At 39.8% G+C, this 25,072-nt stretch overlaps 1 protein-coding gene across 2 annotated transcripts in view; it reads right to left on the reverse strand.

Annotated features, from left to right (window-relative positions):
* Positions 1 to 23,441, reverse strand: part of fancc (FA complementation group C) — a 29,815-nt gene extending 6,374 nt beyond the window's left edge. Inside the window, exons 1-11 of one of the 2 annotated variants that reach the window (XM_084360841.1) lie at positions 23,314 to 23,441; positions 19,510 to 19,740; positions 14,401 to 14,488; positions 14,157 to 14,251; positions 8,399 to 8,506; positions 8,230 to 8,294; positions 7,591 to 7,755; positions 7,305 to 7,461; positions 3,116 to 3,171; positions 2,888 to 2,987; positions 1,223 to 1,298 (exon numbers count right to left, since the gene is read on the reverse strand). In XM_084360841.1, coding sequence (XP_084216967.1) covers positions 1,223 to 1,298; positions 2,888 to 2,987; positions 3,116 to 3,171; positions 7,305 to 7,461; positions 7,591 to 7,755; positions 8,230 to 8,294; positions 8,399 to 8,506; positions 14,157 to 14,251; positions 14,401 to 14,488; positions 19,510 to 19,707 — 1,108 coding nt within the window. In that variant the 5' untranslated portion in view covers positions 19,708 to 19,740; positions 23,314 to 23,441. The remainder of the gene's footprint in view (positions 1 to 1,222; positions 1,299 to 2,887; positions 2,988 to 3,115; positions 3,172 to 7,304; positions 7,462 to 7,590; positions 7,756 to 8,229; positions 8,295 to 8,398; positions 8,507 to 14,156; positions 14,252 to 14,400; positions 14,489 to 19,509; positions 19,741 to 23,313) is intronic. The other variant, XM_084360842.1, reaches the window with a different exon arrangement.
* Between the last annotated feature and the right edge of the window lie 1,631 nt (positions 23,442 to 25,072).

A 25,072-nucleotide genomic window follows, 5' to 3' on the forward strand; every position in this document is an offset into this window, starting at 1 on the left:
TGGACACTAAGATTTTCCTTTTTTACTGCAAATGAATATTAGCTCAAAATAGAGGTTATTAGTCTTCTTTCTTTCTAATAACTGGTATCGGTATTGGCCCGGAAAAAGTCATATTGGTAGAGCCCTAGTCCAGAGGGGTAACACAAGCACAATTTTGCTCAACTTTCCAAACGTCAGGCACACGTATTTTCCAAGCAGGACTGGATCATCTACTGCAAGCACTTGCAATTACTTTTTCCTGTTTTCCAGCTATTATTTTTAACTGCTTAAAGTACCAGAGTGGTGTTCGTCACACGCCACATTGTTCTGTCAAAAATAACTTTTTGCAACCACAGACCAAATGCTGCACTAAAACCCCTCTGAACTGACACTTCAAGTTGACAAACAAGCGCTAACAAATATTTCACATGCTTGATATCTTGATCCAGGTCTTCCCCTCAGGCTATGTTTTAACAATGCAATGCTAAGTCTTAATTTATTACTTTTTCAGAGGGAGCACAAATCATGATAAAACCTCAAATCCTCTACTTTTCACAGTAACATTTCAATTCAGTCTGGGGTGAAAAATTGCCCTTCACCACACACACACACACACACACACACACACACACACACACACACACAGTAATAATTAACTCAGAGGTCTGGCTGGGCTCCAGTGTGTCCCTAAATGGCCCCATTCATGTAAATCATTCCTGCCTACGGGCCAGTCTGGGCACACACTGATAAGCAGCGCTCCACTGTGCCCCTGCACTCACCTCCTGTGCATCCATTCAACAGTAAAGATTCCCATACATAAAAACTGGTAATACATACTCAGTGTAGTGTAGTGTACTCGGTATGCACAGATTCTTCTTAATGAGACGAACAAACAGATGTATTTTTGTGTTTGTGTAAGACGTTCAGTGGTTTCAGTTATTCACAATAAATGAGAATCTTAAGTTTAATATTTAAGAAGCTTAAATTCTGGTCGACAGTGTGTCAACTTTTATATTTAACATTAAGCACTTAACGCAGTTGTTAAATAACTATAATTGATTAGCGAGAACAAGACACACAAGAGCCCATTCATTCTGCAGCAGGAACAACTCTGTTGACACACTGTTAAAGAATACCTGATTGGACTTTTTCTCACAATACAGGGTTTTGTGCATTGTGTCAGAGTGAAATATTCAGAAACACACACACACGCACACGGATGAGTGTGTATGTACACACTGACCTGACGGCAGAGTCAAGAGAGGAAGCAGCAGACTCTGAGGGGACTCTGGGAACAAGGCCTTCAAAGATACGCTCGTCTGAAACAACACAAATCACACATTTTCCTGAGCTTCACAGATGTAAATCATACTTACCCTGAACTCATACATCACTATGCTCTGAAAGCCTGAAAAATGACATTTTGAATGGGAGGCTGTGTAACGGTGATACAGTGGGTGCTAATGTCTAATGTAGCATGTAATAGGTAGCGTTTAGTGCAGTGTGACTACAGCCATTAAGACTGAGCGCACTGTAAACACACTGTAGCACTGCCATCTAGTGGTTAATAGAGGTGAAAAGGAGTTAAGCTGCATTCACAAAACGCTGTAGCAGGTAATACATTATGTCTAGGACATAACATCTGTTTTCTGGCCTTTTGGCAGCTATGTTGGACATGTGAGTGCCAGATAAGTCCTTACAGTCGCACAGGACGCATATCTGAGACAATATTTCGATTTTACAAAAGTTACATAGCGATACATCAGTGTTTACAGCTCACAGTGGTTTCCACATATTGCAGGTGTTTCGTTCAAACTTGTCACCTGCAAATGAATTATTTATTAGCAATTTGCCTCTAGTGTCTACAAGGCAGAGGTGTTTGTAGTGTGTAGTGTGTAAGCAGCGCCCGGCTGGAGATCAAGTGATAACGATGTGGAAAATTCATCAAATGTTAAGTGAACTTGCCCGCAGAGGGGAGGTAATTGTCCATTTCCCTGTGTGTGCATCTAAGCTTGCAGCATTAAGGTAATCATCCTTTTATTCCCAGCAAAAATGGTGGATAAGAGTAATTGGACATCTTTGGTAAACTAAGTTGTTGTAGAATTTGTTACAGCAGGTGAAGATCTAAAGAGGGATGTATGAACTCACCCATTTACAAAAGTTATCATTAATACCGTTAAAACTGCAGCGTCCTGATCAAAACAGTTCTCTGCAGTTAATATCTCACAGACTGAGATTTGAGATGTGAGATCACCTATAAAATCTCTGCTTTTTTGCACATAAAAAAAGTGTGTGGACAGTCTTGACAAGAAAAAAATATTTTGTACCCACAAAAAAAGAGCTGTAAAGATCAGTTGAAGGCAGCGATTCTGATGGCCAACTGGTTTGTCATTTTTCTGTTTTACAACAGAAAAATTCACTTCTTCCAGCCAAGATTTGCTGCTTTTCCTTATTTTTTTTGACTGAAGGTCGATGCAAACAAGGAATTTTATGCATCTATTTTTATGTATTTATTTTCCATCTCATCTTTATTTTACCAGGAAGTCCCATAGAGCTCAAGATCTCCTTTACAAGACAGACCTGGCCGAAGTTCCAGTCGTACAAAGCCACAACATGATAAAATGCAACACATAAAACATGGTACAAACAAACATCCGCAATAAAACAGTAGAGTAATAGAACAGGTATTCAAACCCAGTGGCCTCTGAAGAAAACCAACATGTCTCCTTCACCATATTCCTAACAATGCCTTTATTTTATCTTATGAAGCAAAAGATAAATCAATTAATATTAATAATTATTAATTAATAACATAAAATTCAAGATGAATTGATCATGAAAATAATAATTAGTTTCAGCCCTTGATGTATCAAATATTTATATCTGTTGTTGACAACATGAGGCCTACCTGATGTTGCAGCAGCGCCAGTTCTCTGAGGAAACAGCTTGTAAAGGTTTGTATAAGATGCTTCACAGACTCGGTCCCTTCAGCTTGCTTGAGGATGGACCTGTCAGACACAAAGGCGCAGACATAATCATGTTGTACAACAATCTTGCAGAAATACACACATCAGGTGGTCAAAACATGTTATAACAACCAAAACACACCACTCGTACACGACACACTGGGTCTCACCTGAAGATGTCTTTCACAACCAAGAATATGGAGCAGTGCTGAGCACAGGCTTTAGGCTGAAACACACAAAAAACACAGTTTACAGTGTCTGTAATATCCTGCTGCTTCATAGACGCTAAAGTCAGCTTCCATTATCACTAATTAAAGAATACAATTGAATGTTAACACTGACCACTGGGTGTCGCTGTTGCATCGTCTACAATCCTCCCAGTTCCTCCCTGTTCTCACTCTCTCCCCACTAACCACTCAGTTTACCACTCTGTCAGTCCTTCCTTCACACACCCACACTCGCTTAGTCTCTCATCCCTGCCTAATGCGCGCTCATCATGTGTTTTAGATTTAACACATTCTAAAACGCCCCAGCGCAAACATTTAACAGCTGTACTACTCATGTCTGCCTCCCTCTACATGTTTACATTTCTCATAGTGCCTAATTATTCTCCCTCTCACGCCCCCCACACATTTTCATATAGGGAGTATGCTTCACTATAGGGGGAGCACATGTAGTCTATCTTGCAGCATTTAATCCTGCAGTGATACAATAGCGACTAAAAAGAGGTCCAGAATAAGTTATTAGCAAGCTCTTTGGTTTATTTCATTTACTCAAAACCTATTAAAAACATATTATTTCTGTTACTTACAATGATTATAATACATGAAGACTCATATATCTTTGACCTACAAACTGGTACAAAGTGCCATAATAAGAGATCAATTAGTCTCTGTGAGGTCAGGGAGAACAAACAGCCCCACCTAGCGTTTACATGGTGTCATGACGGCGTTCCAACATACAAATCAAGTGTGTCGACCTCAGTTTGGACATGTCAGTTTCTTTTTTGTCCTCTCAGGTCAGAAAACAGCATTATCAAGCAAAACAGGCTTTACGTGTAGCTGTTTGTTTATGTATGTCAGTGTGATTCTGCGTATGTGGGTTACATGCCAGCGTGCAGGCATGTGTGCGAACTGTCGTGGTTCCCCCTAGTGAAAACAGATGGGGTTTTTTTGTTTTTTTGAGCGTCCTCCTCCATACCTTACCACTAACACTTCAAGGAGGGTCAATTACAGCACACAACAAACATCCTGTTTTTGGCAGTAAGGCCCAGGAAGTGAGTGTTTATTGTTATTGGGCCTGCGTCTCTCACTGGATCACAGGGGGGTGGGACGAGCCAAAACGAGGAATGTGGGCCTAATTTCATGTTTCCCATTTTTGATTGCAGTTTAAACAAGCGAGTGAAAGGGAGGCGAGGAGAGAGACAAGCCAGTCGGCTCAGACGCCTCTAGTTTTTTTTTGCTCTCGCACACATGTACGCCAACAGAGACTTGACACACGTGTGAAACGCACATCTGACATCCAAACAAGCTGAAGGCTAAGTGAAACCTAAACGTATGTCTCCCACCCTCTTAACGACGGACACGCTATACCAGATGCAATATCATAAACAAAGCACGGCGACTGGACGCATGTGTGTGTCAGGGTTTGCATGCATACATGTGCGTGTGAACTAGCAGTAATAAAAACAGAGGTCAATCAGAGATGGATGATTGGCGGGACAGTGAAGTAAAGACTACCTCTCTGTTTCACTCTAAAAACACACACAGACATATTTGTTTACAGAACTACTCTTTCCAACATAGCAGCTCCTACAAACTCAAGATGACAGAATCAAGTGCAATCACCATGCACGTTCCTGTAAATGCAAGCGTTAGTCTTAATTTTAAAGAACAGTTCCTAAACTGTAAAAGTGTGGATTTCTACCCTGTTACGTACACAGCTCAAGCAGACCATCAGTCCGACAAAACAGGGGCGACACAACTGACAAACCGAAATAAGTGTGAGGCGGGTAATTCTTGTTGTGCTGACATTTATAGCTTCCAAAGGCAATGCAATCAGTAACCTTGGTAAACAGGTATTGTATTGCCGGGCAAGTCATTTGGCACAAAACAATTTGCAGAAAACGTCTACATACATTAATCTACTCCCCTCTATTTCTATTGCATGACTACTAAGTGAATAATTACTCTAAACATAGGTCTACGTTGTGGGAGACATGGTTGCATCGAATTTTAGAGTTTTCTTGAATCGTCTTGTTTCAGAGACACATTGTTATCCTTGCTTCTCACAGCTGCACTAGTTTATCTAGGGCTGCAACTAATGATCATTTTCAATGTTGATTAATCTCTCCATTTTTTTTCTCGAATATTCAATTTATTTTTTGGTCAATTGACAATCAGGACCCAAGATGACAATCCAAAGATACTGTGCAAAGAAACCAGAGAATATTCACATTCAAGAAAACTGTAATCAGAGAATTTTGATCTTTTTTTCTTAAAAAATAACTCTAGTTAACAATTAATTGCAGAGGCATGAGGCAACTTTTCTCCCCCTACCATTTCCAAGTGGTATTATATCTGACACCACTGTATTGTTTCAGTTTTCCTTAGACTCACAAATAACAACAACACAGGACAAAACATGACTTTATCATTCTATGAGGTGTCTTAAGGTGACACGTGTCTGGTGGCAAAAAAAAACATGCATGCATGGTGATAGCAAGGTTCAATGGGAACCAATGTAAACGCTGATGGTTTCATTATTCTATATCCTTTACACTGAACAATTAACATTTATTTCATAATCATATGTTGAAGCAGAAAATGTGTCTATTGCCAGTTTAAATATCAAAATAGTTGGCAATTCTGACTGCATTGTTGTAATGAGGACATCATCTTCAATAACCAGTCATAGCAATCTATTAATCAAAATTCAAAAATCACGTCTGACTTTTGAACTGGGCATGATCTTAGGTTAAATGAAGTGAGGACTGGCCTGGGACTCAAGCGACACAGAGTTCAGTACTTACCCAGCACAGTAAAGGCTGTGTAGCACAAGCCAAATGATGTGAGATGGAGTTTAGAGCTAGCCAAATGATGTGAGACGCATGCAGAGCAAAGCCAAATGGTGTGAGTTAGCCAGGCAAAAACAGTCAATAAAGATCCACCAAAAAGCGATGGAACGCATCCAAGAACTATGCATATGAAAACATTACAACTCCATGCCTCATAATAAAAAATCAGACGGCCTTATATTCAAACTGTTTGGTTTCACAGTTTACAGAGCATTTCAAAGTGGAGCTAAACACATATGGAGTGTGCAGTGATTTCTTCATGTGCGGCTCTGTAATTCAGGGCAGATGAGACAAACTTTGTACATAACAAACCCATTTAACAGCAAGAACATGTCACCAGTTTATCAATAGAATGAAATGCTGCCAATTCATTCAGCAGTGAAATATCAGAAGAAAAAAAACACGGTACAATGGCACAAGATTCTCGACATTTCTCTCTTTGAAGGTCAAAACGAGGCCATCATTAGTCACTCAACACTACCACAAGTGGATATCAGATATTTTTCATGTACTTTAGATGCGCTTTTATGACCTGATCAGAATGTCAGCTCTCTAAACACAGTACAGTATGTTTTGGCCTTCTAGCCTGGTTGTAATGGGCTTCTTCCTTCCCATAAAGATGCTGCCAAAAGAGTTGTTAGTGGATAAATGAGGTAAAATATATGAGATGTAAACCATGTGTTTCACTGCACACTTGCTAGACATAACTTGAACTTGTAACTTGTAATCTAAACTAGAACATAAATGATCAGTCCATAACTTGATTAGTCGATTAATCTTCGTTAGTGAGTTAATCTGCAACCATTTTAGTAATTGATTATTTGTTTCAGTCTTTTTTTATCCAAGAAAAAGTACCAAAGATCACAGCTTCCACTGTCTTAAATGTGAATATTTAGTCTTGTTTTAAGTTTATTATTACTGTTAACTAAATATCGTTTATAGTTTTGGACTGTTGGCTTGACAAAACAAGCAATTCGAGGACCTTGTGCTCGGAGGAATGGTGATGGGCATGTTTACAACCTTTTCCTGACATTTCACACACTTTACTACACTGTACTACCACTATAAAGAAAGTCAGCAAATGCATCGTTAATGAAGATAATTGTTAGTTGAAAGCTCAGAATGAAACTAAAATAGTTATATACTGGGCATCAGTCAGTGTCCAGCGGATGTTTAAACAAGGACTGAATTCATATTTTTGGCAAATCTGATCATTTCTATCACAGAAATATTAACACTTATTTTTAAGTTGTGTTTTCACCTCATAACATTAAACTACCTACCAGCAGTGACTGTGCCAGTTGGAGCTCTAGCGTCTGTGGTGTTGACCCTGTGTTGGTGACAGCGTTCTCCAGCTGACTGAGCACCGCTTCCTCCAGGCTGGACAGGTTGTGATACCACAGAGAGACTACCGTCTGCTCCTCCAATGACGAGCACTGGCTAGAAAAAAGAAACAGAAATAGACTACAAATATTATTATGTGTTTGGTCACAACTCAATCGATAAGGTTTTGGAAACATATGTCACAGGCTAACAGGAAGTCAGCACTCATATGTCCCCTCACTGTACCTGGAGTAGGCAGAGCTCAGAGCATCTAGGAAGTCTCCACTAAGTGCTGCCCTGACACAAGTCATCGGTTGCTGCAGCAGAGCACCAATAAGAGGAGCAGCCTCGGGACAAGTAACCAGGGGGACACAAGCCTCTGATGTGGCCAGAAGGCTGTCACATGAACACCTGCAAAGAGCCATATAGACAAATCTATATTATCAGGAACTTCTTTTCAATCACCCTTAAGATTTTTGGGTTTTGATCCAAAACATTACACCACTCTGCATGCTAACTATAACGTTGACGGGGAAGACTTTATCTATTGAGGAGGCAAGATTCCACTGCAGCTGCAACAATAGGTCAATTAAGCAGCAACTATTCTGATAGATGATTGATTTTGGGGGAAGCTTTCAAACAACAATGGCAAAAATGTTCAGGTTAATCAATAATGAATCATTAATGAAAATAATCATTAGTTGCAGTGCTTTTTTAAATTGACCATATTTGGGTTCTGGTCTGCAAAAACAAGACATTGCACGTCATTTTTTTTTCAGTCTGTCTTAATACTTCAAACCAAGCATTAATCAAGAAGATAATCAGCAGATGAATTAATAATTAATATAATCATGAGTTGCAGCCCTAGTTTCTACTGTGCTGTACCTTTGATTTATGTCACCCAGAGAATTACAGCTCTTCCCAACGTTTCGCTGCAGCAGTGCCACCCTCTGAAACGCAAGAAAGAGCACATTTTGCATATTTATCGAATAAATACATACAGTATGTATCAAAGCAGGTTAGAATCAGGCAAACGGCAATAAACGGTCAATACCTTTCTCAGGAGTTTGAGATAGTACTCTTTAGGTGGTACACCCATGTGCTTCATTAATGCCTGCGCTGCAGCATCGTCTTCTTCTGTAGCAAGCTGACACAACACTTTCTGTGGGAGGGCGGGAAACACAATGTGCAGCAGATTATCATTATTACTTTATGTGTATATCTATAACAGTGGACAAGACTTTAATACAATCTGCCCAAACCCCAAGATCCATAACATCAAAGCTAATTAGTTGCTGGAATATAGGATGACTCTGTTGGCGTCACATCGTTTGAACCACATGAGTGGAGAAAAGGCATTCCGGTAAGTGAGAATGTATGGACAGCATATGAGCAACTTCAGAAATGAGCATTCTTTGTTACAGAGGGCCTCTGTGTTTTACAAGCATTTTTCAGAAGGGGCCTCATCATACACTGATAAAACTAGACTAATAAACTCAGCTGATTCTCGGCTGTGAAAAAAGCGAGACATAATGAAGGAACAAAGAGAGGGAACGCTGGACTCGTACTGTAAGTTATAATGTTACAATAATGGTTCTCAAATCTTTTGGACGTCAAATTTTTGTTGGCGGTTTCCGCTGCAAGCCGTGTTACTGAGGAATGGTTTTTCTCAGATCATTTGAAAGGCAAGCAAAGGTTCAGAAACAGTCAACATTCTTAAAAATAAGAACACAGCATTCAGTGGTCAAATGATTAATAAACTGTGTGTTTGGCAAGAATTTTTTTGTCCATCGGTATTCACTCATAAGTGTGATAAAAAATTGGGGATTGATTTTGTACTCGCTATTTGACCACAATAAGTTGATTCACTGGTACAAGTTGGAAAGTGCGATCCAACAGAAACAGCCGAGGCCTCACATCTTCAACTCACATCTGTTTTTACAACTCCAATGAACCGAAAACAAAGAAACACCCAAGAGTAGGCTGAAAAGTACAAATCCCTTTCAAACAGCAGATAAAAGGAGACCAACAGGAGAAGAGGAGAGAAAGAGATTGAAAGAGGCACAATATGTGAAAAAAAAAGGAGAAGACATAAAAACAACGAGTGAGAAAAAACCAAAATCCCAGGCAGAGGAGCGCTGCAGTGCTGTTGGTGGAGCTGTGTGGTTTCATTGGCCAGGCCCTACAGCACGCCAAGATGCTTACCCTCCACACAGTCTTACAAAACAACCCCAATCACTACCATCTGAGCACCCTCAAACCCTGCACATTGAATACATACAAAACCAATCACACTTATCCCACCCTCAGTAGGGAGGCACAGTGGGGCTGGGGGATAAGAGTAGGAAGGAAGACTGGTTAGAAGGAATGGTAGAGTGAGAGACTGGAGCGTACTGCGATGGCTGCATTTGGAGCAGGGAGAAAAAAGGGTGTGGTCACCAGAGGAATGGGATGAAGGGCAAATGGATAGATGGATGGCAAATACTTTAGATCAAAAGCCGTCTTTCTCTCACAGAAAAACAGCAACCGAGCTGGCTTTGGGGGCTTGGACATGCTGCTGCCATAGAAATGATCCCTCCATAAATCTAAAATTAAAACAGAGGATGTAGAAAAATGCACAAGGCAAAGACTTGGGTTGGTTTTGATGGGTGCCTGTTAACAATTACTAAGCCATGATTGAATTCTCCCAAAACCAATGAAAGACTCAAGTATAGCCTCAGATGGTCAAAACAGCAGAGACAAAAAGAGGGAAGGGAAAAGAGGAAAGAGTGCTATCCTTTTTGTATTTGTATTCAAATAGTGCTTTAAAAACAAAAGCAGAGAAAAGCGCTTCAAGTTGAATGAAAAGTCTAAATATATTTAGTCCAGATGACATCACGCAAGGACAACCCCGATCCAGAAATGTTGGCTGCTGTGTAAAGCATAAATAAAACACAGTTTGCAATCTTTTTTGACATGTACTCCAGGGAAATCTTGTCTTGTCATGTTTTACCTCATCAACTTGACCTAGATTTTTGTAAACAGCATATGCCTCTTGATACCAGCAACACGGTTCAAACAAGCTGGGACGAGGGCATCAAAAGACTGGGCTAGTTGTTGAATGCTCAAAAAACATTTCACAGATAAACAGGTTAATTGGTAACAGGTGATACTATAATGACTGGGTATGAAAGAGGCATCCTCGAAAGGCTCAGCCATACACATGCAAGGATGAGACGAAGTTCACCACTTTGTATTTGTATTTGTTTAATCCATGCATAAAGAGTACAGTAAAAAAAACGAAAAACTATTTCTTAAAGAACAACAGTGTATCCGTCCACCGTGTGTCCATCTGCGCAGCATCTACTCACCATGACAACAAAATGCCACAGAGATGTTGCTCACGTAGCCATTCGGTAGCTAAGAAATAGTTACAGCAGGCACTAAACAAACAAGCTGAGAAATAAGAATATTTTCGAAAATGTCCAACCATTCATTAAGCTAAAGGAAGAAACATCGGAAATGTAAATAATAATTTCAGTAAGCCAGATTTACTAAAAGAGAGATGCCACCCAAGAGGGAAAAGAAAGATGAAAACATTACTGTTGCAATGACACTTTCATCTCCAAATTAAAACACAGAGTGTAGCGGCCAATGTCAGCAAAGAGTCCAACATATGTTTCAAAACTATAAAGCTGCCACAGTGGCTCCAGGGCCTACCTGTGGTTCACCCCGCTCGAGTCAGTAAAGATATACCTCAAAGATTGAGCGATCAAACCGTCCGTCCTCCGGCCCTCTAATATTACACTCTCATGCTTTACTTATCTGTCATCTCCTCAAAGACCATGCCATGTTACTGCAGCACTGTGTGGTCCCCCTGCTAGCACAGGATGTGGAGAAACAGACCGATTGAGCTAATGACTATCTGACATAGCCTGCAGCTATGTGGCTGTACCCAGCATTCATCATTTCCAGTGAGAAGAACACTCAGATGTGGAGAGGAGACGCAGACAGGGAGGGGTGAAGGAAAGACATGAGGGAGAAAAGGCAAAACACTCTGCACACTATCATAATTTAAAGAGAAAAATACATGCGGCTACTAACAGTATATACAGTAGCAGTAAAACACGTGTTTTTGCACAAATAGTCACAAACATATGCGAGCAATATGCACAATCTTACACAAACACAGTATTTAGGTGGCACTTAGCACCAGACCCTCAGTCTATTATGGAGGCAGCAAGAAAACAATGTTGGGGAGCAAGATCAGACAGGGCTAACAGAAAACAGGCTGCATTCTGCATTCCAGGACAGGCAGCCCAACACAACACAGACACAGGGAGAGACACAGAGACACACCATCTCTGGCCTAAAACCATACATCTGCCCTGCTCCCCCAGACGGGATGATCTGCGGTGAATAGGATTTTTTGTGCTCCCCGCCACTCATGTCATTTGTGGGGACTGGAAGCTTCTTCAGAGAGAAAGAAAGAGGAAAATGAGGAGAAGCTGTAGAGTCGGTTATAAGTTTATTGTACTTGTGATCTTTGGACACTTTCATCCGGTAGTGTCCTACTTGCAATTTTAGAACGAGCGAACCCAGTGAACCCTTTAACTCGTCAGTGCTGTAACTAAAGCATTCAGCTCCAATTAACTACTACACAATGGTAAAAGTACACTTTAAACCTTAACTGTTTGAAAGATGAGCACAATTGATGTCTGAGAGAGGGTCATCATCAAAAAGGAACAGACTTATCCTACAATAAACAGGGTTCGCCTCAGTTTGAGAAAGTAACACCTTAGTGCCACCGGGCATGTCTTTATAACCTCATGTGTGCAACGCTGTTTTGCTCTGTCCTCCAGCCAGCCTCATATCCCACCGGAAGCGTTTCAAAAAATGAGCGTCATGCTTGCCTAATGTTGCTGGCTTGCTCAGATTGCGTTTATTTTGACATTTTCCCTTGATTTTTGTCCTTCCACCACAGGTAAGCAGGCTGTGTAGTTAAACTGTTTCATGTTTAAAATTAGGTTATTGTTCATATTTGTGACTCATTGTGCTGTAGAGTCTGCACAGGGTGTTTTTATTGTTTTTTTGAAAATCGACTGGATGCACTTTGCCATTCCGCTGTCTGGCTTCCTGTCGGGTTCGATCGGCTCTGTGCAGTTTGACGCGGCTGCCGTCTGCTTCTGTCAAAAATAGACTTCTTGGACGCTGCTGAAACGAGCCATGCACCTGGAAGAACCACGAGCATTGTCTGGAACAGTCGCGGCCGTAACGCAACACAGACGTGCCCAATTAAATCTCTTGGTAACGATTTAAATCTTAGTAAAGTTTATACCCTGACCAAACCTCATTCACAACTGTTTATGACTTATTCTAATCAAACCAAAGAAACTCTCTATGACCAAGAGGAGACCATGACGACTGTATGTCCAATTGGATGTATGTATTTGATGACGTAAAAACGCAGTTTCTATTTCATCACCATCAACATGAATTAAATTTGGCACCAAAATAAACCTGTATGTATTCCTTAAATTGATACCAACATTCTTAGTCATTCAACCTGTGTTTTTCATCAGATTATGATAAGATAAATGGTTTCGGCTAGACTAGAATGACTTTCCATTGTACCAAGATACCAAGACTTTTAGTGGACTAAAAATTGACCAAATAAAACTGGAAGACGGTGACTAAATATGATGTAAAAAACTGACACAGGACTAAGACTAAAACTATTCATACTACTACGATGATTGTTTCCTTTCCATGGAAATCAGAAAGGTAAAAATAGCCTTACATTTAGAGATTCACAAAATTAACTCAAAGTACAAAAACATAAAAAGCTGTGACAGATCATTTTTCCTAGACATTCTCCTTGAAACACACACACACACGCATGCAGATATATAGCCATACAAAAACAGACAGCCATACTGCAGACACTGACTAAACCACGCACACATGTACTCCGCTTCCCCCCTTATGGGTCAAAGACCATCTGGCAAATTCTAGGTCTACTTTCAAGGCACCGTTTTAATTAGCAAGATGTTTTATTAGATGAGAAATTAATCAAAAGAATACAAACACACAGTTAATCTGGCAAAAATGTGAAGGTTCCACATTGTTTATCATAAGACATCTGTGTGAACCCTCTCAAAGTTGAAAATTGCAGAATCTTTTCTTCCCTCTGTTCTCTTTCCCTCCTTTGTGTGTCTGCGCCTCGAAAAAACACACAGTGAGCGAGATCAACTAACCATAATATAAGGGCTGATCCTTCTATGGTGACAAGAGGCAGCGACACAGTCAATTTTAATTTGCTTTCAAAATATGTTTTACAGTGTTGGGCACAAAAGGCTTAGACTAAAAGAGACCCAATCTCCCTCATCCATCATCCACGGAGAGCAGACAAAGAGGGCTGGAGAGAACTCCTATTAAAAGTAAATTAGACAGAAAATCTCTTCAGCAGCCCAAAGGCAGTCAAAGACAGATACTTTTTGGGAATTTGTGATGAAGGAATGATAGTCAAGAACTAATTTGGACATAAACACCAAACAGATCAGGCCTGACAAATATGTGAAAAGGCATATGATGGATGACTGGAAGAGAACTAAATTATATTTACGAATTGGTGGAACTGTAGCCTGATTTCTCTACAAATATTTTTAAATACTTCTAAGGTTTTGTCTCCACCTTTTCAAGCTCCCCTCAGTTATGATTATATCTTTTATATCTGTGCACCCCCACCAGTTTGGTCAGAATTGACATCGCAATGCGTTTCAGCCCATAAACGTCTTTACCCGCTGCCAATTTTTTAAAAATCCAGTCCATACCCGTATCCACTGGTTGGCTTTTCTTTCCACAGCATTTCCTGGATTCTCCGAGTACAGTCCCCACAGACACTGGAACAACAACCTTCTGCTAGTAGCTGCAGACAACAAGACACAAGAAATCACAGCAGATTTGATAAGTTCAGTGGTTCACATGGATGGTAGGTTTCTGGTTTAGCATAAAATGATCAAAATTCATTTATCTGGGCCTGATACGTTCACTGTTCCCCAAAAAGGGGGCACTCACCATCAGCAGTGACATAGGGGTTCCAGCACAGTCGGCCAAGAAACTGGCCTAGGAAGGGCAGCGTCTTCATGGTCTCTGTTGTGGAGCTCTTAGCAACAGAACAGGGACAGCCAGATTTAATAGTCTACTTTTTGATTTCATTTTGTATAGTCTTACACCTTTGATCCTGCTAGCTTGGACTTATAACTTAAATGGGTTAGTTCCCTTTGTGAAGGGCACATACAGTAATATTTTTTTTTACCACCTGGCACATATTCAGCCTCAAGCATGACAAAAGTGGAACCACTCCAAAAAATAAAATCTGTTTTCATCATTTCACTGTATTAAAGATGTTGACACCTCCTTACTTGTTTAATCCATGTTGTTGTATCCTTTTAACCAAGCAACCTTGGGCCAAACAACATTTTAAACAGTCACAGGTCTACCTAATGACTGCGGATATTGAGTTGAATAGCAGGCACATCCACAGGTGCACAGTACATTACTCATGCACCACCTTTGTTTCCTGTGTTTCGGTCATGTCATAGTTCCCACCATAGTGTCAATAGTGAGAGATACGCAGCGCAGAACAGGGCTCTGGTCGAGGGTGCTATACCTGTAACGGTTTAACTATGTGTGTGTCTGTACTTGTTTACCCAGCTCAAAACAACAGACCATATGATTTATTTCACATCACAGCCAATTAAAACATCCAGAAGGTTTCAAGCTAGGGCAGACACTGCATTTAAGACCCTTTAATCCTGACTTTCAATACATTTCAGTTTTGAAAATATCCCATTTTCACACATTTTTTTTAGACTTAAAGTTTGGAACAATTCCAATAATAAATACAAAAAACAGCGCTAACAAGGATACAGTCCATGTGAAAACCAGGACTGGAGCTAATTTCTATTCTATTTATTTAACACTAGAACCAAACACAAGGTGATTGTTAAGCCTTGTTTGGCAGTTCAGCGGATCTAGAACCAACTGATATACAACATAAATCTCTGTTCATGCGGTTTATTTTTTGTCAGGTAAAAATGCTCTTTAAATATGTATGACCCCTAATTACACATTTTTCTTCATGATCTGAGCATGGCAGGCAGAGTGACACATGTGCAGGAAGTCAGTCAATTAATTTGTTGCATCTCTACAATACATGTGCTCACTGTTGGCCCAATGGCTGGCAATTTAGTTTCAGTTTTGGCCCCCTGAGGATAAAGTTTGGACACCACTGGTTTAATACTTCAGCACAGAGCACTTCATGTTTTACAATACGATGACTACAGTGGAACATACAGAAAACAGTTCAAAGAGATGACGTACGATTTAAATTTACAAGCAAGCCTGCACACGTGTGCATGAATCACGTTTATGTGGATTTACAGTATTACTTACTATTAAATCCCATATAAAACAGACTATATCATACATTTTACCTCTGAGCTAATTACAATGTAGAGAACAGCTTTGTTGCGGGAGGAGCCCACACAAAGAAATCTGACATAAGCCAGTTGTTATTGAAGCAGTGCGATGTTGCTCAATCGAAGATGATTTGGGTTACTTCACTGCCATGTTCACACACAGTGGAGATTGTGGTGTTCCATGATAAGGATCTGTTATGATCCAATAATACTGAAAAACATGGGACAACGATTACAAATGTCACAATATGATTTCTGGAGGATTTCAAGACATTTCCCTCTCCCTGTCCTACTGTATGTCACCACCTTTTTTTCCACATGTTTCCTGCTAAGCTGTTGACATAGCTAATGAAAATCATATATTCCACTCATATTTCTATTTACATACAGCTGTGCATACTCTAGGAACAAACACAGCGTTCCTCTACAATTCGCTCAACCACCTTCTTGAAAAGGTCAGCTTTGCGACATTAATGCGTATTAAAAATCCTGCTGAAAACCTAAAGTCTTTCATAATGTTTAAAATTAGGTGCGTTTCCTCTTCCAAACAGAAATGTGGGCTTTTCTTTTGTCCATGCATCTCCACCTCTGCCCTGCAAACTGTTGGCTTGGCATCGCATGGAGCTGACCATAAACAGAAAAGAGGCCATGTGTTGCCAGCTGCGTTACAAACCCCAATGGAGATACACAAAGAATGGTCCTAAAACCCGAATAACATTTGCATATCCCACATTGACACTCATCTCAATCACATAAACATGCTCTGATATATACACCTCTCTTCTGGCTTGAATTATAAAGCGTTTTTTTTTTTTTATCAGCACGGTTAGAAGAGGTGAAAATTAGTTACAGAGGCCATTGTATCTTGTGGAAATAACACTCACCAATTAGCACTTCTGCAGGAGTATTTTAGGAGTAAGTTAGGGGGAAAGAGGACGGGGAAAGGGGGCGAAGAAAAGGGGGGCACACACGTGGTTGCAGAGCCAATATGCATCAATTTTGTTTTATGCACCTTTCATCAGAAATAATCAGAGAGCAGTGAGCAATCAAGGCTTAAATATAGCACTGGATAAAAGGAATAGGTAACTTACGGCCTATATGTTCAAAAAGAGCATCAAACAGACGAGGAGACTAACCTGACTCACTCAAGTGGATGAGATCACCATTAATGGGAAGCAGAATGGTAATAGACCAAGTAAAGTTTCCCTAAATGCCCCCACTGTGGCCCCCACAACACCACCAGTGCTGTCTGGAACGCAGCCCTCACACTCAGCCTTCCTACCAGTCCAACAACACCCGGTAAACGTTGTGTGTGAGTATACATGTGCATTTGTGTGTCGCTGATGCAACTAAACAGGAATGTTCATTTACAATAAGAACGTTGCTTTGTGTCTGCAGGAATGCCCGTAAGAATGAGCACTCACAACAGAAAGTAATTATCACTGACTATCGGAGCCAAATCACCATCAAAGCCTTGTCAACATTGTCTCTAATTGTAAATGGGCTTTGAGACAATGTATCTTGTCTTGATTAGGGACAGACATCTCAGACAGAAGTGACTGATTATGTACTTACCCAAATGGGGCAAGTTTATGGACAATGATGAAGAGAACAATGAGGAAACACTTCTGTCCCTGACATCACTTAACCACAATCAGAGTAGCCCTAACATTTAATAGAGTTACTATGGTGAGAACATAAATACACACTGGAGCGTATCGTCAAGCTCCCCCACACCCTGCATCCATCTTACTTCGGGCAGCAGGATTTTCTGATCAACTCGTTTAAAGATGGATGTAATACTGCAGCAGTAGTGCAGTGACCAGTGTAAAAGACTTCAATGGTGACTATAGGCGTACAACAAAATGGTAAAATGCACATGCACACCGGCAAACACTCTTTAAAGGAATAGTTCATCATTTTGGGAAATTTGCTTATTTGCTTTCTTGCCGAGAGTGAAGTGAGAAGACTCACACCACTCTCATTATTACTTATCTATTCAATATGAAACTCGAGTCAGCAGTAAGTTAGCTTAGCTTAGCACAAAGACAGGAAACAGGGTGAAACAGCTAAAATTTGCTTACAAGTGCCCCTACAACTGAGATAAACAAGTTGTATCTCATTTGTTTAATCCTTACGAAAACTGAAGTGTAAAACTATCAATTTACCATCTTCATGGGGTGCAACCTCACTGTGATGACAAGACTTCAAGAAGAAGAGGCGAGATATAGCAGTTTAATTAGCGAGCTGTAGCTAATATCCGGCTAGGTGGATATTATTTAGTTGAGACAGAATCAGCTTAGTTGTGTTCCTCTGTTTCAAGTCTTTATGCTAAAGTGAGCTAACAAGTTGCTGGCTCTAGCTTCATGTTTAACAAACAGATATGAGAGTGGTAATTGATCTGATTGATTACATGTGATTGCCCAGCTGTGCAACGCGCTTTATGAAGGCATTTCTGAAGTGTCTGCTCCTGTAGTGACAAGCCTCCGTGTGATGGGGCCTATTTTTCAAAAAAATTCTCAAACCATTCTCTTAACAAGAATAATATTGAGATGAGAAACTTCTCCACTTTTCTAACCAAGTGTAAGCCAGGAAATTAATAATATGTAGGATTATTTCTAAGGGCATAAGCCACAGGAAAGTTGTTAAGTCATCAAAGGATGCAAAATGCTGCCAAGAAGCAGGGTATCCTCAGCTGGTCTTTTACGAGTCCACTGCCAGTAAAAAGGATTTCAACCCAATTAATCTATACCATTCTTTTCCCATTCTTTGTATCCGCTCCATCATCCTACAGACGCTGACACCTCTGCATGACATATACCCAGAATGACGCTAGCTGAGAAGGAGACAGACAGATAAAATTAATAGCCAGTCAATGTTCTCATCTATAAAAATACATGAAAAGTTGCCGGAGTTCAGAGAAAGTAAGACTGACACTGAGAGCAATTCTAACCGTCACCAGAGTTTTACTGTAAAACACATGGACCGGGCTGAATCACAAATTAAAACCTGCAAGAGAACCACGACTGTAAGGCTGACACGAAAAAGATTTCTTACGTGAGAAAAAGAGGGATATTAGGTGAAAGAAAAATGTGAGAGAAAATCAGTTATAAAAAGCAGCGAGGCAGAGAGTGCTAAGGCGCAAAAGTTGGAAGGAGGAGGCAAGGTCGTAGCAACACTGAAATCTCACAGACCTGCACCCCTCCTGTCCTCTGCCCCCTTCCCCAATTTGCTGGACCTGATATAGGGATACATTAGGTTAGCGCTGGAGGTCCCAATGCGGCTATTACCTGACTAACTCAACACTGCAGAACTGCCAGCCAGACATACACGGCCTCTGCACAGCACAGAGCGGCCTCTGTTAGCAGGACCAAACCAACGCTGGACTGACTTTTCATGCCCAGGCTTGGACAAAGCGTGAGCGTGTGCATGTTTGTGTGTGGGTGTGTGTGTGTGCTAGACGTACTGGCGTTTGAATTAACTTCATGCTTCATTTATCAGATGGCTGTGTAGCCTAATTGATTAACTGTTAATTTATTTCATTAGGTAAGGTGTGTCGAGCCTGTAAAACAGGCCTCTTAGTGGGTACTGACCATTTTATTAGCTGTAACAGGCATCTGGAAAATAAAATGTAGAACCAGAACTATACAAATCTGTCAGGAATATAAATCTTAGTGTACAGAGTTTTTCCACAATAGCTTACCATGTTGTTCATATGTACGAGGAGCTGCTGGAGTAAATCCCTTAGTCTGTTTAAGTGCAGGCAGGTGTCTTTCTGAGTGTCTGGGCTGTCAGCCTGGCCCCAAGCCACTGCTTTGTCCAGCCAGAACTGCATCTCCTGGATGTTCAACAGGGGCTCTGCCATTGATTGCAGCTGGATCACTGGCTGCAGCTGAGACATTCTGCTGCTTGGCCAGGTGGATGTACTTTGGATCTTTAGCATGACAAAGAAAAAGGCCATTGTCAAGGATTACCCACACACAAGTATTATCATCTGTTCTTAATCATCTTTACTTTACTTTTACTTAACTATTGGTCAATGTCAACATTTTTACATTGAAATCTTTACCTCAGATAATATTTCAATGTACCAAATCAACATGCCAAAAAAAAAAAGAAAAAAAAGAAGGATTTTTTGGTACGTGTTTTACAGCAGAGGTGGGTCTCTAACAAATAACCAACACCATTAAAGGTGCATTATGGACACATGCACAAGATGCACATGCATGCACACTAATCCTGCCAGTTTTGAGCTATACCACTGTTGAATAGCTGTCAGCAATAACAACAAAGAAATAAAGCAAAAGGGCAAACAAAGACTGGGTAATATGACCTTAAAAAAGCACATCATAAATGTAAGGACTGGACAACTCAATCAAATATCACATTATTCTTTTGTCCAAATACCTTGATATTGATATAAAAACAATATTGTTGGTATTTTCACAAAATAATAACACTACAAGATTTTTGACAAATACAATAATCAGCAGGAATATGGATACAATGGCTAAATGGCTAAAGGCAAGTATAGAACAAGTCCGGGACAGCTGTGGCTCAAGGGTAGAGCCAGTGTCTTGTTATCGGAAGATCGCTGGTTCAGTTCCCCCTTGGTCTGTATATCAAAGTGCCCACCTTGTGCAGGATACTGAGCTCCTGATGTGCTGGTCAGCACCTTGCATGGCAGCCACCACCATCAGTGTATCTATTACTGTAAATCACATGATTTTTTTTTTAAAGCTCAATAAATGCAAAAAATATTTGAATGGACTTCTATTTGTCCTGGACATTGAAACCCTGCTTGTAATCATGTTAGTAAACAATGTAGATTTAAAAATGTTCTAAAAACATCAGCTTTGCAAACATTTAAAGAAGGACTATGGAGTAAATTGTAACCAACCATAAATAATAGCATAAAAATGTGATTAAAAAATTCAATTTCTGTCCTGAACATCTGCCAAATATACACTGATACAAATCTGTATATACCAACATCAGCCAATAATATAAGCCTACCAACGTGGGGCTTTGCTTCATACTGTGCATGTGTGGCCCCATGTTCAATTAGAGAAGAAGTGGATAATACATTAATAATTGTGAGTAATAATAAGTAGGACATAAACTGCAGCATTGTGTGTTAATCGAGTTATGCTAAGCTCTTATTACCACAATCAAACAATCAAACTTTTAAGCTCTGGGCGATCAAGCCATGTCACACACTCATGAAGGCCTACTGAGGAATAAACATTCTTCACCTTTTATGATGATGGAGAGAAAAACGTGGGGGGCAGATCACATGGGTGCGTGTTAGGAAGTGTTTCGTGTCTGTATATAGTCTGAAAATGGCGTGAGTGTTTGTCTATTTGTTCTTTTTTGCCATAATGACAGGCCTGTGTGAGACACCACAGGGTTGTGTTTTATGATCACCTCGCTGCACACAATTTGTTTAATGTCTTGCCATCATCTCTGCTGGAAAGCCCCTATGGCTCGCTGATGTGAATATATAAATACTCATTTTCGCAGAGGAAAAAAAAGCCCGACCAAATTAAGAACAAACGACTCTTGTTGACTTGTGTTGGGGGCTCAGTTTTCAGAAACTCAGAGGTGGAAAAGAACTGCATGTTGAATACCTCAGAAGCAGACAGTCTCACCCACAATCTCCACAATCTCACACACACAGAGTTACATGTAGACACAGGCATATATACTGTACTTACATAAAGTTTCAGTGCAAACGCATGTTAAGCAGGCATAAAATATGTACGTGCACATAAACACACTCCACAGCAGCTCTGGCGTCGGCTGAAAACGTCCTGGAGCAGGAACGAGATGTGACTGGTCAAATATTATCTTTGAAGATTTGTTAAACTAAGTTTGTGGACTTTGGGTAAGGGTGAGTTTGCTGTTCCAATTATGAGATTGTTGACATTATTTCTGTATAATCAAATCAGTTAAACATCACTTTCTACAAATTTACTTCTGTATGCTTTAGTATGTTACATTTAAAGACACCTTGATTAAATGTGACTAATGGTGATAAAAGGAACAGTTTTGAGTGCTGTAATTAAATATTTCTTCATCATTTTGCTTCTACAATGTACAATTTATTATATGTCCACATGCAACCATGTGTCGAAATGAACAAACATGTCAAAAAAGTGAGAAAAAAATCCTGGATCCGTCCCTTTGTCTGGATCCGAAACAAAATTTAATGAGGTCTGTTCTGAGCTGAGACCCGTCCTCCATCCAAGGTTTCTTGGAAATCCAGCCAATAGCCCCACCTCCTCAAGAAGTAAATTAACTTAGATGCTGTTGTTAATGACACACAACATAACACACACAACACCTCGTTATATTTCTTTTTTAATAAAAATCTTAAATTTTATGTTGTCAAATTTGTCCTTGTGGTATTGAATTTCGAGGTTATCAGAGGCAGAAATTCCAGTATCATGAACACAATAACATAACTTCATAAAATCCAATTTCCTTGCTTGTTTTATCTGATCAACCGCCCAAGCCCCAAAGTTAATCAGTTTAGCATCATACGAGAGAAAAATAGCATTAAAACATCATTCGAGAAGCTGCAACTAGAAAATGTTTGAAAATTTTAAATTGCTGAAATTACATATGAATCATCAAAATAGTTGCAGATCAACGAATCCCTTTATCAACCAGATACTTCAGCCTTATCATCACTTCCCAATGGCCGAGGTGGCATGTCCAAACTGCTTGTTCATCCAGCCAACTGTCCAGGACCCAAAGATATTCACTTTACAATCACATAAAACAGAGAAAAGCAGCAAACCATCACATCTAAGGAGCTTGAACCAGAGAATATTGGGCATTTTTGCCTGAAAAAAGATTAACCGATTATCAAAATAGTTATAGATCAGTTGCCTGATCAATTAATCAACAAACTGCATCAAGCATAACCTTTACCTTTGAAAGGATGTATTTTTTTCTGAAGGAGAAACAACAAAGGTACACAGAGAGTAAGATACAAACAGCTGATCTCTTTCAGAGGATCTGCAGCAACAGGAGCCTCAACAAGAACCTCCTGCATGATGATCCAACTAATACAACCTATACTGAAGGTATCAGTATCCATCATAAACACCTGGAAACACATGAACATGTAAACACAAAGACACTCGGCTTTGTAACCATTAAAGTGATGCAAAGCAAACCTGACAGTCTCCCCACACACGCTGACTTTACCTATCTAGGTTTGGGTGCAACAACCTCACGTCACCACAGGATGCCAGTGTTTCCTCCACTCTACTGCAGTCACACTTGGTGTCAAACAGCTCAATGTAAAGAAACAAAGGGGCTACAAACTACAACTCCTGTATATGAGCCAGTGCCGTTACGACTCCATGAAAACAACTGCGTTTCATTCATCTTGTGAGGAGGTACTGTCATTCCAGATGCTAGCTTGTTATTAGCATGTTAATAACGTTATAGTCGTATAAATGCCAGCGACAGTAGCTTTTAAATGTGGACTTACATGTAAACAAAGACGTACAGCTATCAAACTAAGATCTTCAGAGAGCAGAAGTCAGCTGTGTCCATTCATTCAATGTCTTCAGACAAGAAGACAAGCTTTTCATCCCGCGATGTAGCTAAACAATCCGAACTTCCCTCTTCTGTCGGAGTTCCGTGTATGGAGGAAGGCTATTGGCTAAGAGGCGCGTCCCCCACGCACGTCCTCCTGGCAGTGCATGCTGGGAAATTGAGTATCATGGCTGTTGGGACGGTACAACAGGAAAACGCTAATGTAAATGCTAATTTTACACATTCGGTACCAGTGTTAATAATGTTTGTTTTTTGTTGTTGTTGTTGTTGTTGTTTTAATTTCCCACCACAACATCATTTGTTGTTCCTGACCTGGTTAACATTTTTGTCACAATAACAGTACACTGCAAAAACAAAGTGATAACAAAATGTAAAGCAATGCAAGGTAAGGTTATTTATTTATCTTTCAATAATATACACTTTTTAACATTAATTAATAGTGCTGTCATTAAGAAAAAAGACAAAAGAGACACAAGGCAATATAAAATACTTTTTTATAAAATAAATTTATATTTATTTTATTTATTTATAATATAAAAATAAGAAGAATAAATCAAAATAGACATCAGATGAAATTTAACAAAAACAGAATCACAACAATATAAATAAAAAAAACAGCCCATGTGAATAAATAGCCACATTTTCTATTCAAAAAAGAGGCAAATGGAAAAGTGGTAAGACATGATTTAAATAAACATTTACTAGATTATTGTCCAGAATATGTGACACGTATAAACTGATTGGTTGAAAGTGCAGTTTTCATTTGAAAATAATATTTTATCAATTATGGAAATGACTCACTGGAATTTGCCTTTCCCTGTTGTTGAGGATTTAACAGGGATTAACAAATTGGCAGGAAGTCCATACAGTAGTGTTGTCACAATACTGTAATGTGTAACTCCAGATACAGCACCTTGAAAAATATCAATACTATGTTGGATACCACCCGGTAAGATTGAGACAAAAATCAGGGTATACAATTTAAGGATTTATATATATATATATATATATTAATATATATGTGTACTGTGTGTTAAACATTAACATATCTCTGTTCATTTACTTCTGACCATACTTAGATGATCGAGTGGAGGCGGGCCTATTTCAACTCACTGTTGGAGAGAAGAAAGAGCAAGGAAATTGCAGCTGGTACGGTTGTATCAATACTGTGGAAAATGAGCATTAAAACTGTTTCAAATATTCAAATAACAACATGATCTGATTAAACTGTCTCATTCTGAAAGAAATAGCATCATCATTTTGAAAGGTGTGGACAAAAAAATGAAATCCAGTTAAAAGTGATCCACAGCTCTTCCATGTGCATGTTTTCCAAACAATCATGAATTTGTAATGGGGCAAATAAATCCATATTTCCATTCAATTTGTTGGAATATTAAAATAACAGTTTGACTAATCTAGCTGGCCTGGTTTTAAGATAAAGCTGTCACCAGCCCATTAGCGGTTCGAGGGTTATAAGGAATGCCTGGAACAATGACCATGCTGTATGTCTATGTGTGTGTGCGTTACGTGCTTTTTGAAAATCTACACCTTCTCTCAGCATATGTGTGCTTATGTTCTCATCTGTGTGAGTGTGTGTGTCATACATTTCAGGGGTGAGGGTCCAGAGGGTGAAGCAGAGTGCATACCATGGCCAGGAATTCAGGGGTCCGGAGTGTGTCCCTCTGGAACCC

This window comes from Pagrus pagrus, assembly GCF_965226575.1.
Source record: "Pagrus pagrus genome assembly, chromosome: 8".
Lineage (NCBI taxonomy): Eukaryota > Metazoa > Chordata > Actinopteri > Spariformes > Sparidae > Pagrus > Pagrus pagrus.